General features: G+C 38.3%; 1 protein-coding gene across 3 annotated transcripts in view; it reads right to left on the minus strand.

The window, feature by feature from the left end:
* Window positions 1-4,724: 4,724 nt before the first annotated feature.
* NSF (N-ethylmaleimide sensitive factor, vesicle fusing ATPase) overlaps window positions 4,725-14,158 on the minus strand; it is an 84,361-nt gene continuing 74,927 nt past the window's right edge. Inside the window, exons 19-21 of one of the 3 annotated variants that reach the window (XM_083377917.1) lie at window positions 11,873-11,986; window positions 8,833-8,888; window positions 4,725-7,553 (exon numbers count right to left, since the gene is read on the minus strand). In XM_083377917.1, coding sequence (XP_083234043.1) covers window positions 7,532-7,553; window positions 8,833-8,888; window positions 11,873-11,986 — 192 coding nt within the window. In that variant the 3' untranslated portion in view covers window positions 4,725-7,531. Of the gene's footprint in view, window positions 8,204-8,832; window positions 8,889-11,872; window positions 11,987-14,158 lie in introns of all 3 variants that reach the window. The other 2 variants (XM_083377918.1, XM_083377916.1) reach the window with 2 other exon arrangements.

Here is a 14,158-nt window from a genome sequence, read left to right on the forward strand (position 1 = left end):
GAATTTGAAAAGAGTGCATATTTTCTAAAATTGAACATGAATATGTCACTATCCCAATAACTAGGTTTCATATAATTCTTAAGATTGGAGAATAGTACCCAAAAGAGCAGCAAACAAGATATGAGAGGCTAAATCATATGGGGAGAACAAATAAGGTTGTGTGTGAAATACAGAAGGAAATAATTATGTGAGGACTGAAAAATATAAATTTAGGAAAACACATTAATTTGACAATAATACAGATACAACAGCTTACTACCTTTCAGATGTGTTTGCCCATAAGCCCCATAATTCCAATCTGGTTCTTGTGTTGTCTGGAACTTTATATCTGGAACTCACCCATGTTGGGTAAAACTGAACTGTGAGCAAAAGGACAACACAGAAAGCATGGCAGAGTTATCAAAATTGGGGTCCTATCACCATTCAATTTCCAACTTTTGGAGACCTAAATGGCAAATTGATTAAACCACTTCTTTCATAACTTGTTAGAAAAGTGGAAACATGTGTGAAGTCATAACTCAAGCTCAAATAAGAAGTTCTCTGAAGAACTCAAATGGCTGCTCAATATTTTATGCTACTTAGTTTGTCATAAGCATTTGAACATATAATTTTTTTATTTTGAATAATGGACCAAAATAGCACAGATTATTAGACAACATCTGAATGAACAAATATGCTTGCAAATGCAATATTTTGCTTCCATTCAAAGTATGAAATACTCTTAACAGATCACAATAGGTCACAATTAGATTGAATGCAAAGTTGTTAAAAAAAATCAAATATGAGTGTCAATGAGATAGTCCAAATATGGAAGTTGAATTTTTTTTCATGTGGATTCCTTGTCTGAGATCTCTAAACAATACTGCAAAAATAAGGGACAAATTTGAATAAGAAAAAAGTATAGTATCAATAGACTAACTTGTTCCTCTCAAAGTGAATCACATTTCTATCTCACCTTGTGAAGGTTAACATTTGCTGATTAAATTTCTGTGGAAAGAGCTTTATGGTATAGCTGGAGGATAAAGAAAAAGTGAGTGTCTGGGAACACTCTGGACAATGGAGAAGAGAAAAAGATAGCACACCCAGCTTCCTTCTCAACTAAGGCAGGCAATGATGAAATAAGCTCCTTGAAAACAATCCAACCAGACTTCTTCAGATAGCCTACTTAGCAACACCTGCATTTCTTCTTGAACAGGTTGACTTATGGAGGCTGCAATGACCTCTGAGGTTCCTGAGGTAGTGTTCCCAATATTTAAAGATTGTTTGTTTTGCACATATGAGAATATATTTGTTTAAAAATCCCTAAGAAAGGAGAAAAAATGTTGTCACTGTGACAGATACTCATTGTAACTATTCATGGTGGTAAATGATGTTAAAAATTCACAGGAATAAGAGCTAGACTCAAAAAAATGTGAAAGGAATAATCTCAAACGATAGCAGGCAATTCTTCCTAAACTCTTCATCAAGTGCAGTCATTTTATGAATAATTTAATGTGAATCTTCCCTCCATTTCCAAATACATAGCGCTATAATCAGGTTTTTTTAAAAAAATCTGCAACATAGCTTGGATTTTGGAGTTGAAATATTAGACAGCATTTTTTTTCCAACTGACCAAGCTTTTGCTTAGTACAACTTTTAGTCCTTTGATCAACAGTGATCAATCATATGTAAACACATATTATGTTTAATATGCACAAACATACATGCATATCCATACACCTTTAAACATTAGAGTCCCAGAATACATAGACTAGAAGGGAAAGTGAGACTCTGAAATACCAGCGGCCAGCTCCTTCCTCAGAATCCAAATTTCTATCTAAACCTGCTTGGGAATGCTGAGTTAAACTGAATTAATAGAAGAAAGAGTTATGACTGGCAACCAATCCATGGGGCATGTTCTTTTTGTTCTGTTTTAACAAACAAAGCTAATTATTGTTCTTGCTTCTCCCTCCAATGATTCAAGTGAGCAATTCTCTCCTCATTCAAGCACCAAGTATTTGTCTCCAAATGTCATGGTTCCTGGAGAACATTGAACATACTCAGACAATGTTGATACTGCTTCCCTCTTTATTTATAAACCTACATGTTTCTGGATATCTAGAGGACACTACCAATTATCTTGTTTTGGGGTGTTCTAATTCTTTTACATAGACAATGAGACTTCCTAAGTTAGCTATCTACCCCTCCTATCAATACTCCTTCTTTCCCACTGAATGGATTTAAGTGCTGCCTGTTAACTTCAGGACACATTAAAATTATTAAAATTTCAGGGACAGCATTACTTTAAGTTTTCTATTATTTTGATCTTTCTCAAACATAGTTTTGCTTCTGGCTCCTTCCAAAATACTGCAGTGGTACCACTAAGTCAACCCATCTAAAGTTGAACCAATGATTTGAACTTGACTGAAAAAATTGAGGATTGTTGCTAATAAGGGTAGATTTTATACTTATAACGTGCTCCAAAGTATTTGAGATATATAATTAGTATCTGCTTCATCTTGCAGTTTCTTTTCTTCTGGTCCAAACTACTATAGATCCTGGCTTCATTGGAATTTTTCATTTACACCCCTTGTGCATAATGCTGTTTTCTTAAAGCCTTCTCAAAGTGTCCCACTTTGTATCCCAGAGATGTGAGAATTTAATTCCAAATGAAACATTTGGAATAGATTAGAACTGTTTGTTTTTTTGAAACACCACACATTGTGGATAAAAGATGGTCTAACTCAGACATGTCAAACACAAGGTCCAGGGGCCAGATCCGGCCCACAAAGTGGTTTCATGTGGCCCCCGAAGCCAACCTGGAAACAGTGAGGGAACGGTCCCTGATGCCTTGGCCCTGGCCCAGAGACCCTCCTTCTGCCAGAGACCCCCAGATCTGTCCCACTCCTGCCCAGGCCCCCATAGGCACCCTTGATGCCAATGATGTAGAGCTGGCCATGCCCACCCAGTAGGCCATATGCACTCCAGCTGCGCCCACCCAGTAGGACGCACCCACCCTGGCCACACCCACCCGGCCCCCTGAGGGCAACCACAATGCTGATGTGGCCCTCAATGAAATTGAGTTTGACACCCCTGGTCTAACTAATCTTACGTGGCACTATGTCATGCTGACCAAATGCATTCAACTGGCTTTATCTATCTGGTTGAGTGCTCTGCTGTCTGTAACATTTAGTTTAGTCAACTAAAAGGTAAAGGTAAAGGTTCCCCCACACACGCATGCTAGTTGTTTCCAACTCTAGGGGCCGGTGCTCATCTCCGTTTCAAAGCCGAAGAGCCAGGGCTTGTCCGAGGACGTCTCCATGGTCATGTGGCTGGCATGACTAGACCAACTAGTCAACTAGTGCCAGCCAAAAGAAAGACAATGTATGTCTATAACCTTATCAACTTAATAAAAACTGTTCCACTTTTTCACTATTAGAATAAATTGCTGTGCATATATCATAGAGAATCCTTCTGTCCAATTTGATCCTTGCTTACAAAAAAAACCCCTGAAAAAAATATTTTCTTCTAATAATCCCATTATAACTATAGTATAGAGATAGGTCAATATTAACCATCATTCATATTAATACACTTAACAAAATTCAAACTCTAATAAGAGGAATTAATGTTAGTCAATTTTGACATCACCGAGCATAGTGAGCATAGTTTAACTATTATATCATTAAATGGAAATATATTCCACTAGAATAGCAGGAACAAGCTTACGATTAATTCAGCCTGCTTTTAGTCTCTTAGAATAACTTAAATATACCCTTTGAGGAGGAAGGAATGTTAGGTATGTTTGCCACCTTCAGTTATTTTTTTAAATTATTGGTGGGCTATAAATAATTAAATATGGAAATAATTTGTCACTGCTTTCTTACAGGATTTTTTCAACCTTCCACGTTTAACTTCCAGCAGTAGTATTTTTTGGTAATTCCTATCCAAGTACTAACCATATCCAATTCTGCTTTTTTTTTGTTTGAGATCAGCCAAGGTCAGTGAGTTGCATCATCTAACTTCAGTGTATCTAAGAAACCTCTAAGCTTAAGCATTTGAAGAAGGAATGGAGAAGAAATATGCATTCCAATAAATTATATATTCTAGTCATCATTCAGGAATCATTAAAAATTGGTTTCAAAATGCATTTGCTACATTTCAAGGGAAATATTTTCCATGTTTTTGCTACATTTAGAATGTATGCTTGCTGTCACATTAAAAACTGACTGAAAAATAAGGAATATATTCCTTATTAGACTATAGTGGTTTTGTCATTTTTTTTCCTTGCTGTAGATATTTTAGATTTTAAAGAGACTATAGTTGTAAGAAAGCAAGCCCTGCAGTCTACCTGCTTCCTTTCCCCTCAACCTGCTGCATCCAAAGTTCTTTATTAAGCAGAAGAGATTGTCCACAACCCTGTGCTCATTTAAAGGAATTGGACCACAACTCCTGGAATCTTTAAACAGCTCAGCTTTATAGATCAGAGGTGTTGAGAACACCAGGGGACAAAGCAGCTCTAGAGGGTATTCATCTTTTTTTTAAGTTGTATTCTGAAAATGCTGTTTTTATAATTATTTATTATACAATGTATATATACCTTTGAGTTAACTAAGATTATATATTATATAAATATATATAGATATATTTGAAGCAAAATATATTCCATCTTTCCTTGTTTCCTCATGTCAATAAAGATACAAAGGCACTTAAAACAATCTTTTTAATATTTTCATACTGTTCTTATGGATGTAATCAACTATTATGTAAGGAGGTGTTGCTGATTTCTAAAAACCGTAGCATACAGTAATTTTTCTTGGTTATAAAAAGAGAACTGAGAAAATGCATTTGGAATCCACAAAGTACAGCATAAGGAAATCATAATAAATTTTTTTCCGCAATTTAAATGTGATTGCCTTCCCTTTTTTAATCCTAAGAATTTTGACTAGTAAAAGTATACTAGGACTTCAGGATTGGCACAAACCTTAAGTAGGAATTTCATGTTTGCTCTTAGGTAACCCTAACTCCTAACTTTTGTATCTCAGTAACTTTAGCCTTGAAAACATACTCACCCAGCCCAGTGAGGCCCAGTCAATTTTGGCCAGAAACTAAACTTGTGAATGTATTTTTTCTCTCCCAACTCTTATCATAGATTAAATGTATCCTCTAATAAGTAGTAGTCAGTGAATTGCTTGAAAAAACTTGTTGTTTTGAAATGAGCATTTTCTGCAGATCTTTCAGGAGAACTTATTTACTCATCCCATCACTTAAACTACTCAGAAAACATCAATACATTTTAAACATTTGTGCCTTTTTATTGCATCCTGCATTTTAACATACAATCAATCTTTTAAAATATATATATATATATATATTTGTATTTTTCTTTCTCAGTATAGCTTTGGACAAAAGAACCCACAATAAAAATGTTTATATTATTTGATCCAAGAGAGTACAATATGTATGCTTTGCTTTCAGTGAAAAATGGAAGGAAACCGGGGGGGTGGGGAGAGTTTGGGAGGACAGCAGAGAAAAGTCCAGCTAAAAGCAGTTCAATCATATCACCTACAAAACATGGAAGTCTTTACATGTCCACCAGTCATTCAAACATTATCGTTCATGGCAGAAAATCAATAAATATGAAAAAGAGACAATTCTAACCCATAGTAAAATAAATATCCATTATAGTTCAGATACACCCAGGGGGAGGGCCTTCTCAGTGGGTGCGCCTGCCCTTTGGAACCAGCTGCCCGTGGAGCTTAGGACTGCCCCCGAACTTCGGCCATTCCGCCGGGACCTGAAGACCTGGCTCTTCGAGCTTTCTGGCCCAGGCTGAGAGGTTGTCCCCCCCCAGGGATCAAATTTAATTATTTTAACTGTTTTTAACTCTTGTATTGTACTGATGTTTTTAAATACTTTGTAAACCGCCCTGAGTCCTATGGGAAAAGGGCGGTATATAAATTCAATAAACATAAACATACACTGCAGCAGTTTCTAATACTGCAGGTCTGTCTTTTTCAGCACAGAATTGGGAGATGTCAAGTACTGTTTTTATTCTTCCAAATTTAGCAACTTGGAGAAACAGGGAAAGGGAACCATGCCAATAATGGAGTAGCCCATTTGTTGAATGTGAGTAAATGGGTTACATGCAATTAACTTGTTCTAAAAAAGTTTAAGAGCCAATAAATGTTTTGTTGCAAGGGGAAATGACAGCTGTGCATTTAGTTTCCTTCTGTTTCTAGCTATTTAGAAGACCTTAAACTCAACTGCACCCTTCTAGTTCATACTTCCTATTCTATTAGGCAACTCCCTTTGACAAGAATTGCAAACAAACTACTTATATGATAGGCAAGAATGTGTGATATAATTAGTATTAGGATAGGTAGCTAACTGGCTCCAATTTAAGTACGTACTACATTCTTTAGATGTTGGTCAGTGTACTTATCCTAAAGGATGGAATGATAAGAAATAAGTGATTGAGCATTCTAGATAGCAGCCTATCGCTCTCACTGATTCAATATTGCATTGCACACCAAAAACACAGGAAAACACTTCTGGAAAAGGCAAATTAGGCTTTTCTCTATTTTCTACTATGTAGAATATGAGGTCAACAGCAGACAACAGCCAACCACAGTGACTGACATTAAATATCAATAAACTACTTGCTAAGTGGCAGAGGAAGTAAAGAAGATACACAATGAGCCCAACATCTTACAACTGCATACTTGACAGATCTCTTAAAAATAACTCTGTGCAACATTTCCATAAAGGAGATAGACTGTAGCAGGTAAGGGTCAATGTGACAAAAAATAAGAATGTTCTCAAAATGTTATGGGAATCAAGGGCAGCTTGCTGCCTGTTCATAGTTAAGGTATGTCAGATGCTCCACTGTTGCTTCTGTAGCTGGTGATCAAATTCTATTGGACCTCAACTAGCTGAGCCACTGCAAATGCTGATGTGTGCTTGCAGGCCAGCAGTTAATCTTGCCTAAAATCTAGGTAGAAAGCAGCCCTTGGATCTTAATTCATCTGAAATGAGAAGTTTTACACCACATATATATTTTCTTGAGAGGAGTCTGAAACTCCACAATATGGAACAAATCTACAAGAACAAGCAGCAATTTAACAAGATTGGGGTGGGAAAAATCATCACCAAGTGTTTATAACCATGCAGACTGTTACTAGCTTTCACACTGGATTGGTGTAAGCTAAGAATGGAGGGATTTCCCCATATTTTATGCCTGAGTTTCAACATTAATGTCTGTAGTCTGCACATGGCACAGTTCCACTCCTTTGCTTGTGCACCAAAATCAATCAACTGGGTGCATACAACAAAGCAGTTATTCTAGAATAAGCTTGATTTTCCACAATACACCAGAATATCAAAGACAAAGGTGAAGTACTTATTTGTATCTAACATGCAAAAAGAAAAGTTCTGAAGAGAACCAAGCATTATGCAGTTGTCCAAACGTGCCACATGGAGGAAGTTCCCAGAGAAGAAGTCTTCTGCTTGGCTGTTTTCCAGGTCACCAGCCATTAGCAAGGTTCAAGCTTCATTCTAAATCCAGTGGACTACTGCAAAGAGAGAGAGTGCAACAGCCACAAGGATAGGCAGGTCTTGGGAAATGGGTGGTGGCACACAGAGATGGTCATCCAAAGAGGGGAACTGCATGCAAATTCGCAGGCCAGTTGTGCCCCAGACATTCTCAATAGCTGCAAAACAAAGAGGGTTGTACTCTGACTCTGCATTAAAACAGGCTATGGGAAAATGGCAAAGCTAAAAACTATTTCCCAAACATACTGGTTAAAGAAGTGAATTCTATTCCATCCCAACATTAGGTGGTCACCTGAACAAGGGTCATCTGGAGCTCCTTTACTAAATAAATGAAGTAGCATTTTAATATACTGGCACAGTCCCAGCTCTAGAAATTATGAAAGGATTAAATAATAGATTCATCAATTCAAATGATGCACTATCCCTCTTATTAGACCTGAATAGATCTAACTAGAAGAAAAATAGTATCAACATTTAAAAATATCTCAAATACTATCCCTTGAGGGATTATGGTTTTATGTGGGAAAATAAATACACATGTAAGGAGAACACACATTACTGTAACTTTCCATTCACCAAAAACTCCCTCTAACTGGAAGCCAGCATGTCATGGAATCAAAGTGTTAGCTTTGTTGCTCCTTGATGTGCTAGTTTTATATATTCAGAGAATCTGAAAAGGTAAAAGCCAGAAGAAAATTTAGCATAGAAACACTTTTGAGCATGAAAGTGGCCTGGAATTGGAATTTAAGCCAATATGTGAGTTGGGATTGTAGAACAGGTAAAAGCGTATTTCTCCCACATAACTTGAGTCATCAAAGTCAATCCTGAAATACCTATGCATAAGATATTGAGAAACCCAAGGCATGGCTTATATACATGCTTGAGCCATAAAAACTCCATCCCTTTTAATATATATAGATTTATACATATACATATATGCATTATATAGAAATAGTAGCTGTCAACACAACAGTGTGACAAGTCCTAACCAATGGAACAGACTGATTTAGATAAGATAATCTTTATTGTCATTTTTACTATGGGCACAACAGCACACATCCAAAATGAAATTTAGTTGCCCGCTCTCAAAGTAGAACACATACATGACACAGACCTAAACATACTATATTTAGGGATGGAATAGTTCCAACAGCTGTCATGAATTACAACAACTGTTTTTATGAAACAAAATTTACAAAGCGCACTCCCACAAAATCTCCATTTGGCCAGCAATAAATAGTTCTTAAGCATGCATGCAGATTAGGTAAGCACATTCCTAACAATTATTTTATTACTTACGCTCCTTCTTCTCGTAGAAGTGCCAGGAATTTTCTCACCCGGTACTCAGGATCCATCTTCATAAATTATATGTATTAAAAACATACACAGTTAATACACAAACACTCCAATTAATCACAATAAATTCAATGAAAAAAAGGAAAGGTAAGAGAGGCAGTACCAAGTAGATCAAAAAAAGTTTTGTCACATTATATTATTATATTATTATTTTTTTAACTAAAGAACCAAAGTCAGTGCATGTAGCCTTTCTGCTTGTATTCACCTCACCCCCAATTTTATGCTGGGAAACGGTGGTTTGCTTCAGAAGCAGCCAACAGTCAAGTACTAATTCAATATTCTCAGAAAAAGAGCACCAAGATCCACTGGAACCAGCAAGGAACTGCCCCGCCGGCTCTGTCCTGCCCCCCCAGGTGTGTGCACAGGAGACAGCCAGTGCCGGCATCCTGGCTGAAGTCAGTCTGCAGGGCAAGAAAACCAGCACAGACGCCAGACTCCGCTTGCACACGCACCCAGGGGGCAGGGCTGCCTCTTGGATTTAACACTGAGCACGTTCTGGCTTTGATGGAAGCAACCAGGTTGTAGATCAGTGCCCAGTCGGCCAGGGTTGGTCCGAGGTGCGGCCGGCTGGTCCTTCGTTCTTTCCAGAGAAGAAAAAGAGCGCCAAGTTAGATATATAACCATTCTATAATTTCTGCATTCAGCCCAAAATTTTACAAAAAAGAACTGTATGCTGAAATATTCAACCATGCAGATCTTTGCAGTTACTAAAATAGATTTAAACAGGCAATGAACAAGTTTATGATGCTAAGCCATAATAAGGATCAAGGGCAAACATACCAGGCTAGTTCTTCCTGTTTATGCCTAATGAGTCTTCCCATGGATTGGGAAGCTGTGTTAATTCTACAGCTTCTATTTGCTCCCCTTCTCTCTTTTTTTGGCCATTGGCAAAAGAGTCTGCTGGAAAACATGCTATACTCATGACTGCAGATCTACTATTTAATTTTTGCCTCATTTCAAATCCAATTTCAAATGCTAAGGAGTATGTCTAATAAAAAGATAAGAATGATATGACAACAAAAAATCAAATAAAATTGTCTCCCATGAATCAGCCCCTTTTCCCTTGTTAGCTATAAAGCCAGGAGGGAACACAACACAATCTTTTCATCATATCTCTCATTCCCTCCTGTAGCTCTTTTTTCACTTCTGAATCACATGAATTCAAGGTACTAAGATGTAGGACCAGTAACCAATCAAGAGGGATCTTTTTAACACAATAAAAAGAGTAAAATTGGACATCACCAGGCCAGAGTCAAATGGTACAGGTCTCTGCCTATTACCCTTTAATAGGTGTGAGCAATAAGTTACTGACTTTTGCCTATAGCTATGAAAATAGAGACAAGGGAAAGAAAGGAAAAAGTAATCTAGATAAATGACTTTGTACCCTCAGGTGACATCCAGTCAAAGCAGATCCCAAGCTTTATACAAGTTTCAACAGAATTGCAAAGAACAAGTCACTCAGAAGGGAGTGGGGAAGCGTTTATAACACAGTGATGGATTGCATACTTCTTGGCTTATACTTAAAAGCTGTCCGAAAAAGAGGCAAAAAGTCTTCATTTATAGTTACACCAGCTGATTAGCAGGCATCAGTCCCGGAGAGGTATAGAATTGCACATATGCATCCCTGCTATTGATGCACACCTGACTCCATTTTCATTTGTCTGGCACATTTACATCCCAGCTAAGAGGTGTAAACTTTGACTAGGTGACTACTTTCCTTGGCAGGTGATAGGATAGGATTTCACTAGCTTCTTTTGCATAAATTGTAAGCAGTCATTTTACAAACTAATTCACTAGCTGTCTGTGCAAAATTGTTTCAGGTGGCCACTAATAATTTAGATGGCATGAAATTAATTTTAAAAACTATGTTGATTCAGATATATAACTTTTAATCATCTCTAGTCTTATATAGCAAATGTGAATGATAAAATCACTTTGTCAAACTCTAGTAGAAACTAGATCCCTAAAGTTTTGCCTCCTAATATATGAGAGGAAAAATGATTTAAACAAATTCTTCCCTTTTGAATGACACATGCAAGAATCTACTGAAGTTTCCTGCCACCTGGAAGTTAGTCCCAATAAATTTGGAGGGCACTTGGTTGGAATATGAATAGTTGTAAATTGTTTACAAGGGAGCCTTTTTCTCTAATATATTGTAATATACAAAGAGGTTCCCTCTCTGCTAAGTGGAAATTGCCAACTTCTGCCCCAGTATAATCAAGTTACTATCTACTTTGTGAAGAAAAATGAGACATTTCAATACAGTGTTAACCCTTGTTAAAATATAACTGTAAGTGGGACTCCAGGCCCATATTTATTTGGTTTCATTCTTACTGAACTTTCATTATGCAGGTGTTTGGAACTTCAACTGCTCTAAACCTTTAAAAATAAGAAATTGTATTTCATAATTAATTTCTAAGCAGAAATAAAAACATAAGGCCCTTTTTTCCAGTGCCGTGCCTTTTTTTTAATATCCTGGCTTGACCAGGGGCCAAGCAACCCATAAGTCTAGCTCAGAGATGGGCTAGATTTGACCCTCCAAACATGTCTTTCAGCTCTTGCCAATTGTAGACAACATAAAAAATGATAAGGAGCACTTAACTGCAAACCAATGAACTTCTGGAATTTTTTTTAAAATTTTATTTCTTGAGTTGATCTAAAAGGAAGCCTTGGTGGAGCAGTGGGCTAATGCCTCCTTAAGTAACACCAGCTGCCTGCAATTAGTGCAGGTTCGCATCCCACCAGGCTCAAGGTTGACTCAGCCTTCCATCCTTCCGAGGTATGTAAAATGAGGACCCAGATTGTTGGGGGCAATTAAGCTGACTTTGTAATAATGCCGCTTGGGGTGTGTGTGAAAGCCCTAATAAGCAGGCATATACATAGAATGAAGGCTGCTGCTAAGCTTGTAAGCTGCCCTGAGTCTTCGGAGAAGGGCGGGATATAAATGGAATTAAAATAAAATAAATAAAGGCAAGCATTTTACCTGCATTGACATCTCAATTAACATCAGCAGCTTCTTGATGCCAATCCAGACCTTCTTCCCTTTGACATTCTGAGCAATAGTGCTGCGTTCCTTATCTTTGAAGACACTCAGGAGCTAAAAGTTGGAAAAAGAAAGTTACCTAGGTTATAAGGAAAACCCAGTCAGGGGAATGGATGGGATCTGGATAACTCTGGACTCCATTTTCTTCTTATACAGCAAGATTTTTATATTAACTACTCAAAAGATAAGCCAGCTAGAAATCATCATTTCAGTTGATGTTCAAATCTTCTGCTCCAGACAGAAGCAGATCAAACTGAAATCAAAAGGGAAGTGTGGAAGTGGGCACTTTATTTCACTTTATTCTATCATTTCAGGAATTTGTATAAACATGACCAACACAAACAGAGGCATCATAACATTTAGAAGAGATTCCTCCCTATATACTATAAGAGGAAGCAATGTTTCTTTTCAAATGTTGTTAATTTTAACTAATAGATTGTGTACCACTTAGACTGTCACCGTCACTAACTTCTAAAATCAATGGGGATTAAATTAATAACAAATTTCATTTTCTCATTTCACTGCAATTAGTAGATCCAACTTCTAAGAACTATACAATATTGACATTACACACAGAAATCCTAATTTAAATGGAAACTTACGTTAATTGTAAGTGTTGCAATAAATTGATCTCATCCATTAGTTCAGTGACATAGCCCTAGTATTAATTATTTTGTTTTCAATAACTTCAGTTTATATAAAACCATCAATATACCTGGGATAATGATGGCTAGGGTTACCTCTACTGTAAATTACACAATTCAAAAGATGTTAATTATAAAACAGCAGCTGTAACTTAAATACATATACAATACAATTTTATTAATTCTAGAATCTTCAGAATCAAGAATCTTCTAGAATCTTGCCTCTAAAGGAATAGCTATATAAAACTGCATATAAGCAGCCTTCACTGTTTAACCAAATAAATTTGGATCTTTTAAAACAGGGGTGTCAAACTCAATTTCATTGAGGGCCACATCAGCATTGTGGTTACCCTCGGGGGGCCGGGTGGGTGTGGCCTACTGGGTGGGTGTGGATGGGGTGGGTGTGGATGGAGTGGGCGTGGCCTACTATGTGGGCATGGCTAGCTCAACATCACTTGCTTCGAGGGTGCCTGGACAGGACTGGGGCAGATCTGAGGGTCTCTGGCGGAGGATTGGACTGAGGCGAGTGCCGGGACATGGTCCCTCCCATCCTTCCTTCCTCTGTTCCTCCCTTCCTTCCTCTGTTCCTCCCTTCCTTCCTCCCTCCCTCCCTTCCTCCTTTCCTCTCGCCCTCTGTTCCTTTTTCCCTGTTCTTTCCTTTCTCCCTCCCTTTTCCCCTCCTTCCCTTTCCCCCTCCGTTCCTTCCTTTGCCTTCTCATCTCTTTCCTTCCCCTGCACTCAGGAAGGGGTGATGGGAGCGGGAGAGATTGCCAGCACTAATATGCTGCTGCCGGCCATTCCTATACCATGTGGGCAGTCCCATTGAAAGGGATGCCTCATGGCTGCAAGGCTGGAGGTGCTGCTGCTGGTGGTGGTGGGGTGACGCTGATCTACAACCTGGTTGCGTCCATCAAAGCCAGAACACACTCAGCCTAAGATCCACTGGAACCAGCAAGGAACTGCCCCGCCGGCTCTGTCCTGCCCCCCAGGTGTGCGCACAGGAGACAGCCAGTGCCGGCATCCTGGCTGAAGTCAGTCTGCAGGGCAAGAAAACCAGCACAGACGCCAGACTCCGCTTGCACATGCGGGCTGCCTCTTGGATTTAACACTGAGCACGTTCTGGCTTTGATGGAAGCAACCAGGTTGTAGATCAGTGCCCAGTCGGCCAGGGTTGGTCCGAGGTGCGGCCGGCTGGTCCTTCGTTCTTTCCAGAGAAGGTCCCCGGCTGGCCGGAACCACATATTGGGCTGCATCCAGCCCACGGGCCTTGTGTTTGACATGTCTGTTTTAAAATAATGATCTGCAGACTTAAGTAGCATTTTTGGAGAAAGGAACTCAAATACTGGTAAATCTTTCCTACTGAAATATTTTCATTTCAAGTTGTAACTGTTCGTATATTTTAGATGGCAGTTATTTCTCAATAATCATAGACAGAAGAAATATTTATTGCCACTTTTACTCTTTATTCCAAGATAAAGTTCTGTTTTTCCAAGATAAAGTTATATTTTCACTCCTAAATATTGTTGTAGAAAGATGACCTTGACAGAGATTTGCAATATCTGTTGCCTAGGCAAAGGGGAGG

The sequence above is a fragment of the Vipera ursinii genome (assembly GCF_947247035.1).
Source record: "Vipera ursinii genome assembly, chromosome: Z".
NCBI classification, from domain to species: Eukaryota; Metazoa; Chordata; class Lepidosauria; order Squamata; family Viperidae; genus Vipera; species Vipera ursinii.